At 40.9% G+C, this 18,770-nt stretch overlaps 1 protein-coding gene across 3 annotated transcripts in view; it reads right to left on the bottom strand.

Annotated features, from left to right (window-relative positions):
• The window catches only part of shank3a (SH3 and multiple ankyrin repeat domains 3a), a 1,154,364-nt gene that overhangs the window by 886,772 nt on the left and 248,822 nt on the right, over positions 1–18,770 (bottom strand). For all 3 annotated transcript variants that reach the window (XM_073066894.1, XM_073066893.1, XM_073066892.1), the window contains exon 3: positions 17,505–17,751. In XM_073066894.1, the coding sequence (XP_072922995.1) occupies positions 17,505–17,744 (240 nt within the window). In that variant the 5' untranslated portion in view covers positions 17,745–17,751. The remainder of the gene's footprint in view (positions 1–17,504; positions 17,752–18,770) is intronic.

Raw genomic sequence — 18,770 nt, forward strand, 5'->3', positions numbered from 1 at the left:
TCAACATGTTCCCTCGGGCAGCCTCAGTAATAACAGACCAACAGAGCAATTATCTCACTTTGTTCCTGCTGTTTCACTCTAAATGAATGGCTGGTTTGTCCATAAAACAATAGCAGCTGTAGTTAATAGCCAATTAGCTGATTTCAAAGGCTGGTAAGCGGTCTAATAATGGCAAGGTATATTTTTGTTCATAAAGACAACAGCACGTTCTAACCTCATGTACTGAATTTGAATTCTCACCCAGTCTAATTTGCACAGATCCTCAAATACCTCAGCCAACTATTAAATAATCACATTGCACAGATCATGACACATGACATAGGGACAAACATGTAGTGTCATAGAACATAGAAAGAGGCCTTTTGGCCTATCTAGTTTGTGCCAAACTATTAGTATGCTTATTCCCATTGACCTGCACCCGAACCACAGCTCTCCATATCCTTTCCCTCAATGTAACTGTCCACACTTCTCTTAAAAGTTGAAACTGAACCCACATTCGCCCAGTACCGCTCACAGTTCATTCCAACCACCTTCTGTGTGAAGATGTTCTCCTTCATGTTTCCCATAAACATTACACATTTCATCCTTAACATATTGCCACATTGGACTCTCACCAATATGCTTACCGACAGAACTGCTCTATGACAGCTTGGTCACGCACCTAGCCCTGACACACCAATAAACAAGGGCACTTGTCAGATTGCTGTTTCTGAATTACAGTTCAGCATTCAACACTATTAAACCACAGACCCTGGTGAACAAACTCCTACACCTCAGTCTAAATACACCACTGTGCAATGCTAACAAACAGACCTCCGATAGTCAGGATGAACATCAACTCTTCACTCCCCATCATCCTCAACACAGTTGTCCCAGAGAGCTGTATGCTGAGCCACTGTTGTACACTCTGCTCACACATGACAGCACAACCAAACATCTGAGTAATCACATTTTCAAGTTAGCCGATGACATGACGGTGGTGGGGCTCATCATCAACAATGATGAGATGGCCTATACAGAGGAAATGGAAGAGCTCGAGACCTAGTGCCAGAAAATATCCTCTTTCTTATGTCAATAAGACAAAGGAGATGGTTATCAACTTCAGGACAATTTGCAGCATTCACACCCTGCCCCGGCCTTTACACTGGTGGCACAGTAGTGGAAACTGCTGGGAGTACACATTTTACAAACATCTCATGGTCTAAAAACACATTCTACACAAGCAGAAAAGCTCACCAATGCCTCTAGTTTTTGAGAAGGCTGAAAAGCACTGGATTTTGCACATCCATACTCACATCATTCTACAGATGCGCAGCAAAAAGGACCCAGACAAGCTACATCACAGCTTGGTACAGAAAGAGCACCATGGTGGACAGGAAGACTATACAACAGGTAGTCAAAACTGCACAACACGTCACTGGCACTAGCCTCTCTGCCATCAATGACATATAGTATATACACTTCTATCCACAAACTCCACCACTATTTTATTATTTCCTGTCAGTCACTTTATGTACAGCCGAAAGTCACTTTATGGACGTACAATTTATATAAGCTATCTTATGTATTTATATAAAAACATAAGAAAATAAGATATAGAAGCAGAATTGGGCCATTTAGTCCATCGAGTCTGCTCTGCCATTTCATCATGGCTGATCTAATTTTCCTCTCAGTCATAATCTCCTGCCTTCTCCCTCTATCCTTTTGTCCCCTAACTAATCAAGAAACTATCAACCTCAGCCTTAAGTATACATAAAGACTTTGCCTCCACAGCTGCCTGCGGCAAAGAACTCCACAGACTCACCACTCTCTGGCAAAAAAAAATTACCCCTCAGCTCTGTTCTAAAATGACACCCCTCTATTCTGAGGTTGTGTCCACTGACCTTGGGCTCTCCTACCACAGAAAACATCATCTCCACATCCACTCTATCAAGGCCTTGCACCATTCAATAGGTTTCAATGAGGTCACCCCTCATTCTTCTGAACCCTGATGAATACAGGCCCACAGCCATTAACTTCTGGATTTTCATGAATCTCCTTTGAACCCTCTCCAGTTTCAGCACATCCTTTCTAATGTAAGGGGCCTGTTCACAATACTCCAAGTGAGGCCTTACCAGTGCTTTATAAACTCTCAACATTATATCCTTGCTTTTATTTTCTAGTCCTCGCAAAATGAGTGCTGACATCACATTTGCCCTCCTTACCACCAACTCAACCTGCAAATTAACCTTTAAGGAATCCTGCACAAGGACTCTCAAGCCCAACATGCATCTCAGTTTTTTTGTATTTTCTCTCCATTTAGAAAAATGGTCAACCCTTTCACTTATTCAGCCAAAATGCATGACCATACACTTCATAACACTGTATTCCATCTGACACTTCTTTACCCATTCTTTGAATATGTCTAAGTCCTCCTGTAGCCTATTTCCTCAAAACTACCTGCCCCTCCAACTATCTTCATATTAACTGCAAACTTTGCAACAAAGACTAACTTCCCACTAATTTCTGCTCTATTATATGCCCTCTCTTTGGCTTTTATGTTGGCTTTGACTTCTCTTGTGAGCCATGAGTGGGTCATCTTGCCATTAGAATACTTCTTCCTCTTTGGGATGTATACATCTTGTGCCTTCCAAATTGCTTCCTGAAATTCCAGCCATTGCTGCTCTGCTGTCATCCCTGCCAGTGTCCTTTTCCAGTCAATTCTGTCCATTCTCTCATGTTCCTGTAATTCCCTTTACTCCACTGTAATACTGACTCACCTAACTTTAGTTTCTTCTTCTCAGATTTCAGGGTGAATTCAATTATATGATCACCTTCCCCTAAGGGTTCTATTACCTTAAGCACAACATCTAATCCAGAACAGCTGATCCCTATGCTGGAGGAACTCAGCAGGCCAGGCAGCATCTATAGAAAAGGGTATAGTCAATGTTTTGAGCTGGGACCCTTCATCGGAACCGGAGAAAAAAGATGAGGAGTCAGAATTAGAAGGTGGGGAGGGGATGAAGAAACACAAGGTGTTAGGTAAACCTGGAATGGGGGGTGGGCATTACCAGGAATTCAAGAAATCGATGAGGCCATGCTCAGGTTGGAGGAGCAACACCTTATATTTTGTATGGGTAGCCTCCAACGTGATGGAATGAACAACGAGTTCTCAAACTTCCAATAAAATGCGCCCCCTTTCACCATTCTCCAGTCCATTTTTCCCTCTCTCACCTTATCTCCTTATCTGCCCATCACCTCCCTCTGGTTCTCCTCCCTCTTTTCTTTCTTCCATGGCTTTCTGTCCTCTCCTATCAGTTTCCCCCTTCTCCAGCCCTGTATCTCTTTCACCTATCAACTTCCCAGCTCTTTATTTCATCCTTTCCCTCCCCCTCCTCCCGGTTTAACTTATCACTTTGTGTTTCTTCCTCCCTTCCCCACCTTCTAACTCCTCATCTTTCTTTCTCCAGTCCAGCCTGAAACGTCAACTATACTCTTTTCCATAGATGCTGCCTGGCCTGCTGAGTTCCTCCAGCATTTTGTGTGTGTTTCTTGGATTTTCAGCATCTGCAGATTTTCTTTTACTTACAGGGGATCCCCAGTGGGCTCTCAAAAGCTATCTCGTAGGCACTCTAGAAATTCTCCTTTTGCAATCCAACACCAACTTGATTTTCCAAATCTACCTGCATATTAAAATCCCCCTGACTATTGTACCATTGCCTTTTTGGAAGGCTTTTTCTATCTCCCACTGTAATTTGTAGACCACATTCTACTACTGTTTGGCAGTCTGTATACAACCCCCATCAGGATCTTTCAATCCTTGCAGTTCATATGCTCTATTCATAATAATTCAACCCTTCTGATCCCATGTCACTTCTTTCTGATAATTTGTGCATTTTTTTCCAACAGAGCTATGCCACCCTCTCTGCCTACCTGCCTGGCTTTTCAATACAATGGGTATCCTTGGACATTAGCTCCCAGCTTTCAGCCATGTTTCAGTGATGCCTACATCATAAAAACCAAGCTGCAACTGTAGCGCAAGTTCATCTACCTCATTCCGTATTCTGCGCACATTTAAATATAACACCTTTAGTCCTGTATTTACCCTTTTTGATTTTGCCACCCTTTTACATTGCAACATATCCTTTTGACTGCAAATTTGCCCTATCAACAGCCTCTCCTCACTACACATTGCCTCTGTTTGTAAACCAGCTACCTCATCTTCAGCACTATCGTCAGCCTTTCCTACAATACTTCCTGCACTAAAATATAGGCAGCTCAGGAAACTAGGTGGACCATGCTTAACCTTTTGATTCTTAACTTTGTCTGAAATCTGCCTCCAGAACCTCTCCACTAACTGTTCTGACACTCTGATTTCCATCCCCCTGCAACTCTAGTTTAAGCCCCTCCATGCATCATTAACAAAACTTACTGCAAGGATATTAGTTCCCCTCCAGTTCAGGTGCAAACTGTCTCTTCTGTACAGGGCCCACCTTCCCTGGAAAAAGAGCCCTAATGAGCCAAAAATCTTATGCTCTCCGCCCTACACCAACCCCTTAGCCACATATTAAACTGGATAATCTTCATAGTCCTGGCCTCAACAGCATGTGGCATGGGTAGCAATCCTGAGATCACAACCCTTGTGGTCCAGCCCTTTAACTTAGCACCCAACTCTCTGCACTCCCTTTGCAGAACCTCATCACTTAGCCAACCATACCATTGGTAACACCTATTTCATCCTCCTTTGCACTTGTGTTTAGGAATCTTGAATCTTGAACCTGAAGGCACACATTCAGCGATTCAAGAACAGCTTCTTCCTTTCTGCCATCTGATTTCTAAATGGACATTGAACCCATGAACACTACCTCACTACTTTTTTATTTCACAATACACTACTTATTTATAACTTAACTTTTTAACAGACATATGTACACTTACTTATTTTACACTACTTATCTAACTTAACTATTTAATAGACATATATGTACTTAATGTAACTGTTTTTCTTTATATTTATCATTTTTCATGTACTCTAATAATAAATTTTCCTTTGAACTTTGAAAATTGTATTGCTGTCGTAAAGTTAACAAATTTCATGATGTATGCCAGTGATATTAAATCTGAACCAGATTCTGATTCTTATCTCTAGGTCTAGCCTCACCCAAACTCAGTGGAAAAAGCCTGCTTACACTTACTCTATCTAAACCCCTCATAATTTTGTATACCTCTATCAAATCTCCTTTTATAATCCTGCTTTCCAGGAAATAAGGTCCTAATCCATTCAACCTTTCCCTGTAATTCAGGTGCTTAAGTCCCAGCAATATCCTTGTAAATTGTCTCTGCATTCTTTCACTCTTATTGATATCTTCCTGTATGTAGGTGCACACAATACTCCAATAGGCCTCGCCAACATCTTATACAACTTCAACATAACATCACAATTCCAGTACTGAATACTTTGATTTATGAAGGACAATGTACCAGGAGCTCTCTTTATGACCCTATCTATCTATGACATCACTTTCAAGGATTTCTGGATCTGTATTGTATTCTCAGATCCCTTTGTTCTACCACACTGCTCAGTGCCCTACCACTCACCGTGTGTCCTACCCTGGTTTCTCCATCCTGAGTGGACCACCACACACTTACTGCATTCAATTCTATCTGTCCATTACTCAGCCCATTTTTCCAGCTGGTCCAGATCCCACTGCAAGCTTTAATAGCCTTCACACTGCTTTCCACTACACCCTCAGATCTTGGTGTCAACTGCAAATTTGCTTATCCAGTTTACTACATTATCATCCAAACTGTTGATAAAGAAGACAAGCATCAAGAAACCCAGCATCGATCCTTGTGGCATACCAACAGTCACAGGCTTCCAGTTAGAGAGGCAACCATCTACTATATAGTACAGAGAACATAGAAAATCTGTAACATCTCTGGCTTCTGCAAAGCCAATGTCTAATCTGATTTAATACCTCATCCTGAATGCCAAGCAACTGAACCTTCTTAACCAATCTCCCATGTGGAACTTTGTCAAAAGCCTTGCTAAAGTCCATGCCGACAATATTCCCTGCCTTGCCTTCATCAACTTTCATGGTAACTTGCTCAAAAAAATTCTAAAAGATTTTTCAGAAATTACTTAGAAACATAGAAAACCTACAACATAATGCTGTGCTAAACATGTACTTACTTTATAAATTGCCTAGGGTTACCCATAGTCCTCTATTTTTCTAAGCTCCATGTACCCATCCAGGAGTCTCCACCACCGTCATCAGCAGCCCATTCCATGCCCTTTTTTACGCTCTCTGCATAAAAAAAACTTACCCCTGACATCTCCTTTGTACCTAATTCCAAGCACCTTAAAACTGTGCCTTCTCGTTCTATTTTGGCCCTGGGAAAAAGCCTCTGACTATCTGCACGATCAATGCCTCTGATCTTGCACAAAGTCATGTTGACTATCCCTAATCAGTCCTGGTCTATCCAAATACTTAAATATCCAGTCTCTTTGATTACCTTCCAATAGCTTATCCAGGCCTAATGTCAGGCTTACTGGCCAATAGCTTTCCAGCTTATTCTTAGAGCCTTTCTTAAACAACGGAACAACTCTAGCTATCCTCCAATCTACTGATGCCTCACCTGATGCTAAGGACATTTTTAATATCTCTGCTAAAATTTTAGTGTCTGAAAACTGTGGCGTTCCTCTACTAGATCATTCCTGCCACACTACCAACAGTATCCATAGCGATGTATATGTTGTTGAGGTTAATGGCCACAGGGGTGCTCTGAACTGGCTTCCTGTCCCCTTTCCCCCTCCTGGCAGTTACCCAGTTAACTGAGTCTTGTACCTTGTACCTTTAAGTCCTGTCGATCAACCCCTCAATGATGCCGAGTTCATTCAGCACTAGCTCCAACTCCAGTTCCTTAACACAGACTGCAAGTTGTATCAGCTTGCAGGTGTAGTTATCAGGGACACTGGAGGTCTCCCTGCCTTCCATAACACCATAAAACATAGGAGCAGAATTAGGCCATTCAGCCCATCGAGCCTCTCTCCCATTCCATCATGGCTGATCCCAGATCCCATTCAATCCTATACATCTGCCCTCTCACCATATCCCATGATACTCCAATCAATCAGGAATTCAATCATAATGGAGAGGTTTCACCTATGGGATACTCTGAAGGATCTCTTAAGAGGGAAAATTATAGCGATATCTTCATATAAGAAAAAAATAAGGAAAAAACATTAGAGGATTTACAAAATAGGCTGAAGGAACTAGAGAAAAAACAAATTGAATTTGGCACAGGATACATTAGAGGAAATTTTAAAAATTAGGAATGAAATTAATAGTTTGGCTATGCAAGAAATCAAGAAAAATTTAATGTTTCTGAAACAGAGACACTATGAAAGTGGACCTAAGTCTATGAAAGTACTGGCGTGGAAACTGAAAAAAAATATAGCAGAAAATACAATTCATAGAATTAGGGATCCAAGAACAAAAATGATTAAAAAAATAAGCTAAGTGAAATTCAAGAAGCTTTTGAAGTGTTTTACAAAACTCTATATTCCAAAGTTCCAGGGGAAAGCATAACCCAAATTGACACCTTCTTGAATTCTCTAGAGTTACCCACTTTAGATAGATAGATAGATAGATAGATAGATAGATAGATAGATACTTTACTCATCCCCATGGGGAAATTCAACATTTTTTCCAATGTCCCATACACTTATTAATTAATAATTAATTATATAGCATTAATAATAGCTTTTAAAAAGTTCTTAAGTAGTTTACTTAAATACATTGAGTCCTAACCCCGGCACTTTAACATATCTTACTCCTGGCGGTTGAATTGTAAAGCCGAATGGCATTGGGGAGTATTGATCTCTTCATCCTGTCTGAGGAGCATTGCATCGATAGCAACCTGTCGCTGAAACTGCTTCTCTGTCTCTGGATGGTGCTATGTAGAGGATGTTCAGGGTTTTCCATAATTGACCGTAGCCTACTCAGCACCCTTCGCTCTGCTACCGATGTTATACTCTCCAGTACTTTGCCCACGACAGAGCCCGCCTTCCTTACCAGCTTATTAAGACGTGAGGCATCCCTCTTCTTAATGCTGCCTCCCCAACACGCCACCACAAAGAAGAGGGCGCTCTCCACAACTGACCTATAGAACATCTTCAGCATCTCACTACAAACATTGAATGACGCCAGCCTTCTAAGGAAGTACAGTCGACTCTGTGCCTTCCTGCACAAGGCATCTGTGTTGGCAGTCCAGTCTAGCTTCTCGTCTAAGCGAAGAACAAAATAGAACGATGACTGCTGACATAACTGAAGTTGAATTAAAAGCTGCAATTAGTAGGCTTAACTTAAGCAAGTCACCAGGATCAGATGGGTATACGGCAGAGTGATACAAAGAATTTAAAAATGAGTTAATTCCTATTTTACTCCCCCCACTGAACTGGGCTCTAAAAAAGGCACAAATGCCACCCAGTTGGAAGGAAGTGATAATCTCAGCTATACCGAAAGAAGGCAAGGATAAAATAGAATGCGGGTAATTTAGACCAATGTCCAGTCTTAATGTAAATGATAGATTATTTACCTCCTTCATGGCCAAACGATTAGAAGAGTTTCTACCCATACTGATATGTAACGATCAGACAGGTTTTATACGACAACGCCAAACACAAGACAATATACGAAGGACTCTTCACATTATGGATTATATACAAAAAAAATCGAAGCAATAGTGATAAGCGTGGACGCTGAAAAAGCATTTGATTCAGTTACAGCAATTGGAATTTACTTTACAGAGTTTTACATAGATTTGGTTTCTAAAACACAATTCAAAGACTGCATCCGCAAAGGAAACAGCATTATGAAGGACCCCATGCACCCCTCATACAATCTCTTCTCCCTCCTGCCTGCTGAGAAAAGGCTCCGAAGCATTTGGGCTCTCACGACCAGACTATGTAACAGTCTCTTCCCTTTGATTTGGTTAATTGGAATTTTCTTTACAGCATTTTACATAGATTTAGTTTCCAAGACACAATTATTAAAACTATACAGACACTATATGACAACCCTACTACTAGGATTAAAATCAATGGATATTTATCAGATAGTCTTACCCTAGAAAGGGGCACAAGACAGGGTTGTGCATGGTCACCACTACTCTTCGTATTATATCTGGAACCATTAGCTCAATACATCAGACAAAATGAAGATATCAGGGGAATTACTATTAAAGGGACAGAGCATAAATTAGCATGTTATGCAGATGACATCTTGATCTATCTAGGGCAACCAACATACTCTTTGCCTAAATTGATGCAATCCTTTGAACAATATGGTCAATTATCAGGATACAAGATCAACATAGATAAAACCCAATTACCTTCATATTACTATAGCCCAAGAGAAATTGAAAGTCGATACCCCTGGGCATGGCACACAGTGTCTTTCAAATATTTGGGCATCATTATACCAAAAGATTTGGCAAAATTATCAGAATGTAATTATCAGCCTTTATATAAAAAAATTAAGGAAGATGTGGCAAGATGGAACCTGATTCCTTTTCTTAGTCTCAGTTCAAGGATTGAGTCTATTAAAATGAATGTACTGCCCAGACTATTATATCTCTTTCAGACCCTACCCATAGAGATTAATCAAAATCAATTCAATGAATGGAACAAGATGCTATCAAGGTATATTTGGCAGGGTAAAAGGCCTAGAGTTTGTCTCAAAACCTTGCAATTAGCAAAGGAAAAGGGGGGATGGGGCCTACCTTCTCTTAGAGATTATTATTTTGCAGCACAGTTGAGAGCTGTGATATGTTGGTGCAACCCATCATATGACAGTCAATGGAAAAACATTGAGGAGCAGGTACTTCCCATCCCCATACAAGCAATTTTGGCTGATAACAACCTGCAAAGGTACATTAATACTATTGATAACACATGGGTGAAATTGACTCTTAAAATACGGAAAACTACTATAAGAGAATATAATCTAGAGGGAGATTTTGCAATTCTTAAATGATGTACATATGACTCAAATTTTACGCCGAATAAACTGGATGCTAGATTTAAGGACTGTACAGTTAAAGGAATAAGATTTCTTTGCAACATAAAGAAAGAAGGAACACTGTTCAGTTTTGAAATGCTTAAAGAGAAACACTTATTAGAAAAACAAGATTTTTTTTCCGGTATTTACAGATGTGACAATATGTTAATAGGACGCTTAAAAATGTAACCAAGGCAAGTACATGCTTGATAGAGCTATTCAGAAAAGCATATAATTCAGATAACGGTAGTAGAATCATTTCAAGCATGTATAAGGGTTTGTCAAATCTTAAAACACATTTGACTTCATACATTAAAACAAAATGGGAGAAGGAAGGAGTGATAATTATATCTGAGGAAGAATGGACAATAATATGGAGGTATCACTGGAAGTGTACCAGTTCACAGAAATGGAGGGAGTTCAGGTGGAAAAACTTGATAAGATATTTTATTACACCCTCTCAGAAATCCCATTATGATAGTAATCTCCCTGTTTGCTGGAGAAATTGTGGAAATCAAAATGCAAATCATTATCATATTTTTTGGGACTGCCCTGTTATCAAAGACTATTGGAGGGGGATATATACTACCCTACAAGACATCTTTAAATGTGAAATACCCTTAGAGAGTAAGACCATATATTTTGGATATATACCTCAAGAATGGTTGAAAAGAGATAAATATTTAATGAATATACTGTTGATGGCTGGTAGAAACACTCTTACTAGGAAATGGTTATCACAGGAGAACCCAACTTTAAATGCAGGAATGGAAATTACAATGGATATTTACAAAATGAAGATAACAGCATCTGTTAATCATAAGCTGGAACAATTTGATTCATACTGGGGAAAAATGGTTTAACTACATAACGCCTCATAGGCCTGATTTTATTCTCACAAATCAATGAATATGTTGTAAAAAAAAAAACACTCCCTACTTGTACATGGTTTTTTCCTTTTGCTTGTTTTTTCTCTCCACTCTTTTCTATAAGTGTATACCTCAGATAAATACTTTGTGGAGATTTGTGACATTTATGATTATATGATATATATGTACAATGTCTGAAATACATCTTATGGAAATGTTTGTTTGATGATGAACTTCAATAAAAAAAATTACAAAATTAAAACCCCAATTGCTTCTTTAAAATCGCTCTACCACTATGCACAATCCAATACCTCCTCAGAAACTGTGGCACATAGAATGTCCCGACTGCCCGGCTCACTTCTTTTGAAATCCCTCCTCTGCTGTGCACAACCCAACATCTCCTCAGGAACTACAGTGTGCAGAATGAATATAAAAGAGTAAGTCTTTTTCTGATTAATTCTCAGTAGTTCGGGGGTCGGTAGACATAGAGTGATCACAATAGAATGATTTATTATAGAGGTACCATTCCCTTATAAAGTTCAGTCTTATTGTGTGGCTCATCCATTTATACAAGTTCATGTGAACAATGAGGAACAAAAAAACAGAAAATTCTAGGAACAATCACAGGTCAGGCAGTACCTGCGTAAAGTGAAGGAGTTAATGCTTCAGATTCATGATGCTTCGTCTGAATTGAAAAAGAAGGAAAACATTGGTTTGAATTTGTAGAGAGTAGGAGTTGCAATAGATAGGACAAAGGGAAAATCTCTGAATAGGAGGCCATACCTGCAGCAATTATAACCTGTTGTTGGAACCATTGAATTGGTAGGTCACTGTGGACACATAGCTGGAAAGTAAGCTAACAAGAGCTGTGAAATGCAGATGAGAGCCATAAGGAATAAATACCCAGCAGATGAAGCAGTGTTAGGAGGGTCTCATGTGGAAGGCTAGTGGAGGGTAGCACTGGCACTACTCTATCACAGATAATCCTTTTGGTCATATCTAGCCTGCCTCCACCCCCTCTGCAAACTGAAACTATATACCATCAATGTTCCTCCGGACTACATATAACTCACACACACAAATAAATTAACAAATAATAAGATGCATTTACAATACAAGTTAAAAAGTAAACAGCATAACACTACTGGTGCTTCATAAATGATGAGATCTGGGTTGTGGCAGGGAGTACAGCCTGGGGGAAGAAACAGTTTCACATCCTAACAGTTTTGTCCTTATGTTACAGTACCTCCTGCCTAATGGTAAGGGAACAAAGAGATTATTGGATGGATAGAAGAGATCATTGACCATAAGGGCCTTCCGCATGCAGTACTCCTGATAAATATCGTGTGTGGAAAAGAGACCCCAATGATCCTCTCAGCAGTCCTTGCAATCCTTCGTAAGGACTTGCGATCAGGTGCCTTGCAATTCTCGTACCAGATGGTGATGCAGCTGGTCAGGACCCTCACGATGGTACTCCTGTAAAAACTGGTTAAAATGGGGAGTGGTGGGGAACCTCACTTGCCTCAGTCTCCTCAGGAAGTGTGCTTGCTTGACCAAAGAGGTAGTGTTGAGTGACCATGTGAGATTATGCAGGTGAGATGAATGCATCAAAAATCTCCATGCTTGTGCTTCACTTGGTGTTGATGCTACCATATTGTGGTACATCTACAACTTGAGGGAGTCCCTGGGCTCAGTGTGTAAGTGAAATACTGCATCCCAACAGTTTCCGAAGTCCACCTCAACAAGATGTTAAATTCAATTCAATTATCCAGTAAATGCCAGGACAAAAAGGTTTTAAATGTTGTAATAAATTGTAACTATTAAATGCAAATCTACAAAAAAACTTTATCTTCACACACATCTGATTAACTTAGATGAAATTCTTTCTAAAAATGTTCTGATTGGCTTGAATATTATCCATGGGCATAGGTGACTTTGTAGTGAGGCCTTCTATAGATTGAGATTTACTTATTCATCATGCGTGTATCAAATCATACTGTGAAATACGTCACTGACATAAACAACCAACACATCCTAAGGGTATGCTAGGCACAGTCCATAAGTGTCACCACACATTTTGGCAATGACGTGGCATGCCCACAGTATTCAGCAGAACAACACAACAACAGCAACAAAAAACTGCAGCAAATCAAGCCCTTCTCCTCGTTCCCACCCACTCACTCACTCACACAGAGACAGTTCTCCAATCCCAGGACAGGCTCTGAGTTTCTAGCTTCCAATGGACTCAAGGACTCACAGAAATCATGCCTCCAACTTCCCCAGTAGATTTGCAGACCCAGGGCTCTGGCTATCAGGCCTCAACTTCCGGACTTCCATACTTCAATCTTCGGTATTGACCCCAGGGCTCACTGATGACAGGACCCCAAAATGCAGGCCTGGAACTCCGGACTCACCAATCTGTATACCAAGGGAATTCCCAGCTACTGTGCCTCCTACCCTCACGAACCTCCCATCCTGGGACCTGCTGACCTGGTGGAGGAGGGCTACTGGCCCTCATCCTTGCTGGTTTTCATCCAGAGTTTGCTGGCCTGACTTCCATCCACAGATGACCCTCATCACATGTCCACGTAGCTGACCTTTGAACATTGAGTGGAGACCTAGACTGACCTTGTACTTCCTCACATCCCTTTTCCTAAACCTGATTCCTAACTCCCTTCTGTATGTCCAAAATCATCCCTACTATATACATCTATGATTAGAAAATCTGATAACACCCCTAGAGGGAAAATGGTTGCCTTGAGAAGAACCAGTTTCTGTGCCTCTGAACCGAGCATCTTCTGGAAATGAATGGGGAGATAAATTTGAAACCAATAGCTCCCACCAAGTACAGCATACTTCTGAAGACAGTTATCCAGATATTATGCAATCCTCTTGATATCACCACTGGATAATATTACAGCAATGAGACAGAGCAATTTCATCACTTCACTGCATCGCCCAAAAACTGACTCTACTATCAATTGGAATTTGTAGTGAATGGCCATTTCATTGATCTGGAGTGGAGTTACAGGCAGACGCAAGTTCGCCAGACACCACCCATCACACTACACTATCCAAAGCAACTGAAATAAAGGTCACAACTATTTGAATTTACTTAGCACCTTAAATATAGCAGGATGCCACGAGACATTATAAAGAATTCCAACAAAAAATGTAGTACCATTCCATGCAGTACAACACACGACTGGCAGATTAGTTAAATAGTTAGGTTTTAAGACGCACTGTAATAATTGAGTGAGAGGAAGAAAAGGTTTATCTAGAGATACAACATGGTAACAGGCCCTTCTGGCCTAATGAGTCCGCACTGCCCAATTACACCCATGAGACCAATTAATCTACTACCCATACGTCTTTGGAATGTGCAAGGAAATAGAAACACCTGAAGGAAACCCACGAGGTCATGGGGAGAACGTGGAAACTCCTTACAGTCAGCAGTGCAACTGAACCCAGATCACTGGTGCAGTAATAGCATTTACACTGACGATGACACCACCCTGATTAGAGGCACAGAGGAAAATCCACAGCTTAGGGCCTAGGCAGCTGAAAGCATAACTCACAATGTGGGGAATGATTGAAATAGAAACAAGCATAGAGCAAGGATTATAGGAACACAGAGCTGTGAGATTAAAGAAACAGATGACAGGGATATCTAAGTATCTAAAGACAATGCTAAGAACTAACATTACCTAACAATACCTCAATGGGACACACACAAAATGCCAGAGGAACTCAGCAGGCCAGGCAGCATCTATGGAAAAGAGTACAGTCAATGTTTCGGACCTGCTGTATTGCTGAAGGGTCCCGGCCCAAAACGTCAACTGTACTCTTTTCCATAGATACTGCCTGGCCTGCTGAGTTCCTCCAGCATTTGTGTGTGTGTTGCTTGGATTTCCAGCATCTGCAGATTTTCTCTTGTTTGTGAATGCTTCAGTGGGCATTGATTGAAACTTGTCGGGGATTAGGCCACATGCTGCAATGCTTTGGTTACAATCAAGTTTGTGAAGGGTAAAAATCTGTAATGATCACAATTTGCAGGGAGGCCAGTTAAGGTAAGTGACAAAATCAGTGAAGAGTATTAACAATTGGTTCACCTAATATTAGTACACAGAACCTACAAGTTACAACACAGACACAAGCCATCCCAAAATAGTGTGCAACTTCCATCAGATGAGTCTTCATTTAACTTACATTACCCACGCACAGTCAAAGTCATTCATGGAGCTACAGAAATTGTACCCACTGGCCCTGAAACATGATACATCATGAACATGCATTCTGTTATCTGCTTTTTCCATTATTTCCAATCCAGAGATTTACAGCAACTGCAATTTAAGCTGTGAGAAGGGATGGGGATTGCAGTTCCTAACTGCATCTGTGCCTTCATCTGCAGCATAAAGCTCACACATGTTGCAAGGAGGAGGAAAACCTAGTGGAGGGATTTGTATCATCTTTTACTGTTTAATGGAAAACAAGGAATGCTGGGACTACTCCGGAATAGAGTTCTGATGAAGGGTTTTCATTTCTCTTCCCACAGACGCAAGTATTTCCTAGATTTATTGTTTTTTTCAGATTTTGTTCATCTGCAGTTTTTTTTTTTTAATTTTCACTTACTATTCAATGAATATGGGAGATCTGTGGATAGAGAGGGTGATGTCTGTTTGAAGACCCTCCCCAGCCAAACATCTTGTATAATTAACCTATACTGTACTACAGATAAAAACAAGAGAAAATCTGCAGATGCTGTAAATCAAAGAAACACACAAAATTCTGGAGGAACTCAGCAGGCCAGGGAGTATCTATGGAGAAAAGTACAGTGGATGTTTCGGACCGAGACCCTTCAGCAGGTGTGCTGAACGATCTTGTGCATGAAACATCAACTGTACTTTTCTCCATAGATGCTGCCTGACCTGCTGAATTCCTCCAGCATTTTGTGTGTTGTGCTAAAGATGCTGTTAATTAAGAATTTTAAAAATAACTAGTAGTGCAATTTTATCAATTATTTACCTCATATCACACAGCAACATAACACTCAGTCATTGCTAACCTTTTTTATGCCATGGACCATACCATTAAGCAAGGGGTTCATGGACCCCACGTTGGGAACCCCTGACCTACATAGTCTTAACAGAGAGGAACATCTCATCCTACAGAAACAAAAGCAGAGGAAAACTGAGCCATAACAAGTGCCATCAGATGGGGTCAGTGATAATTCTTGAGCATCTTAAAGGTGGGTAAGAGGTAAAGGGGGTGAGTTGGGGAGGAGGGTCATAGCTGCTGATTCCACAGCTGCCAATGATGGGGAAAAGAGGCTAAAATTGGAAGGATTGTTATGTAAAGGGCTAGTTGTGGTGTTGGGTTGCAGGGCCAGTGAAGATTAGAAAAATAGGGAGGCTGATGTCTCCAAAATAAGACTTGTTTTTAGCTGGAGCTTTGTCAGACTGGGAGTTAATGTAGGTCAGTGAACAAAATCAGGAATTGATAATGAAGGCATACAAAAAAGCTGGATGAACTCAGCAGGTCGGGCAGGAATTGATAATGGTTTTGTTATTGGACAGCAAAGTTTCTACCAACTCAGGCTTGCATTCTGATGATGGGAAGCTATCCAGAAGGGTAGCAAAAGCATCAGATTTCAAAGTGAAAATGACACTGAAGATATGGACAATAGTTACACCACATTGCATTCTGATAACTGCATAAAGAGCCCCTACCAACAACATCCAACCCCCCACTACTAAATATTTGCTTCTCTGAGTCAGAACAGTGGTGTGTGAAATAATTATAAATAAAAGGCGTTCGATCCCACTAACATTCACCTGTTGGAACTAATTGGTAATAGAGAGCAAGGAGGTGAGTACATTACTGACGGGTGACATTTGGGAATTGTACACTTACTCCCTACTCTTCAGTTTCAAGTAATTTATAAACAATGATTGAAACACAATGCACTGCAACATGAATTCTCTCCCGATATGATTTAACGCAGCTTTTATACATAGATTTAACATGAAACGTCTTCACAATCCCATGGGAGTATTATACCGGCCTCGCTTACATCAGAGGTTGTGGCATTTTCCCACTGAAATGACATCACGTGCAAACCATGCAATTATACGCTTGAAGCAGTCCGCATGTCCTGGTAGACACGTAGTTTCGCAAGAACAGAAACCCAACCACCTTAGTCCGGCTTCCAGCAACAGGAAACTGACAGAAATACTGACTGCAGTAAACTGTTAAATAGACATGACTCTTCCAAAGCGATGCATTACACCCTCTTCGTCAAACCCCCTTCTCCCTATGCACAATGATGGATATCTCCCAACACCAGGACACATTAATAAACCTTACAATCTCTGGGCCCAACACAGGTGTATTACACATACGTACACACATGCTATAAGGTAATCCAGTAAGCTAAGGGTTAAACTCCGGCTTCCAGTTTGAATGAACACACACACCAGCAACCCGAACGCTACTTTATGTAGCAAGTGTAATGTGAGACCCACCCCTTCGGCGAAGGTAACTGCATCTGTCATTTCAGGAGAAATTGTATATCGAAATCACACATACTGACCGTCTGCTCCAGGTCTGGTACTCCAATGCGAATGATTATAGTGCTAGGCGCAGGATTGTCCATTTGGTGGCCGCTTTTAGCTGCTGTACTTGTCCTGATGGTGTGGTAGATGGTTTCTTCCCTGCTGAAACTCTCCTCGTCCTCACCCTCGCTGCAGTTGCAAGTGTTCCGCTGCCGCTCCTCCTCATGTTTCCTGGATGTCGGACTGAGAGGCATGCTCCGTGCACTAACCATCGACATCACATCACTGGGGGGAGACATAGAGAAAAAAGCTCAAACCCTTTGGAAAACCCCGCACACACACACACATGCGTACCCTCGCCTGCACATAATATATATTAATGTATAGATATACATTTGTCCGACTCGCACACGACAATTTCAAGCACATAATTGGGTATAAATATGCACGATAGCTTGCTTTATAAAGTGCCTAAAGCGTAGGAACACAAGGGGTTTTACATTAGCAACGATGGAAAAAGAAAATCTGTATTAAACAGAAGTCTGTTTGGTAACGTTTATGTAGGTGTATAGCAGTTGTGTTAAAACCTTGGGCGACGACCTTAACAGTATAGGGGCGATACAGGTGTGTGTCTACCACCCCCACCCCCCCCCCCCCATACACACACACACACACACACACACACACACACACTGGATTTATATGTGTGTATATCTCCATTGGATAGTTACAGGGAGGGGTTTGCTCGCCTTGTGCAAGCTTCAAAATCTGCATGAAGTCATATCAGGCTGGTTTCAAAAGTATATTTCTGAAGCACCCTGAAGGTGAAAAATGTCAAGCAGGAACAGAGGTATAGAGAGAAAATTCCAGTGCTCAGTACAGACAAGTAAGGCATAACTACCAATGGCTGGGTGATTAGAATCCAAGATGTTCAAGGGACAGGAATTGGAAAAAAAAAGAGATATCTAAGAATTGGAAGGATAGAGAAGTTTAAAAATGATAGAGAAAACTGAGTGCATGAACACATTTAAAAATTAGATTAATAGTTGTGTAATTATCAATTGTGACTGGAGGTCTGTGACCAGTAGTGGTCTGCAAGGATCTATGCTGGGACCTCTGTGGGCTTGAATGAAAATGTAGCAGATTAGAAAGTTTGCAAATAAAAATGGCAGTCTTCTGGTTAGTGAGCAAGATTGTCAAAGGATTTAGCAGGATGTCGGCCAGCTGCAAATGTGGACTGAGAAATAGCAGATGGAGTTTAACCAGATAAGTGTGAGGTGTTAGGAAGGTCAAATGTAAGAGGA

This window comes from Hemitrygon akajei, chromosome 14, assembly GCF_048418815.1.
Source record: "Hemitrygon akajei chromosome 14, sHemAka1.3, whole genome shotgun sequence".
NCBI classification, from domain to species: Eukaryota; Metazoa; Chordata; class Chondrichthyes; order Myliobatiformes; family Dasyatidae; genus Hemitrygon; species Hemitrygon akajei.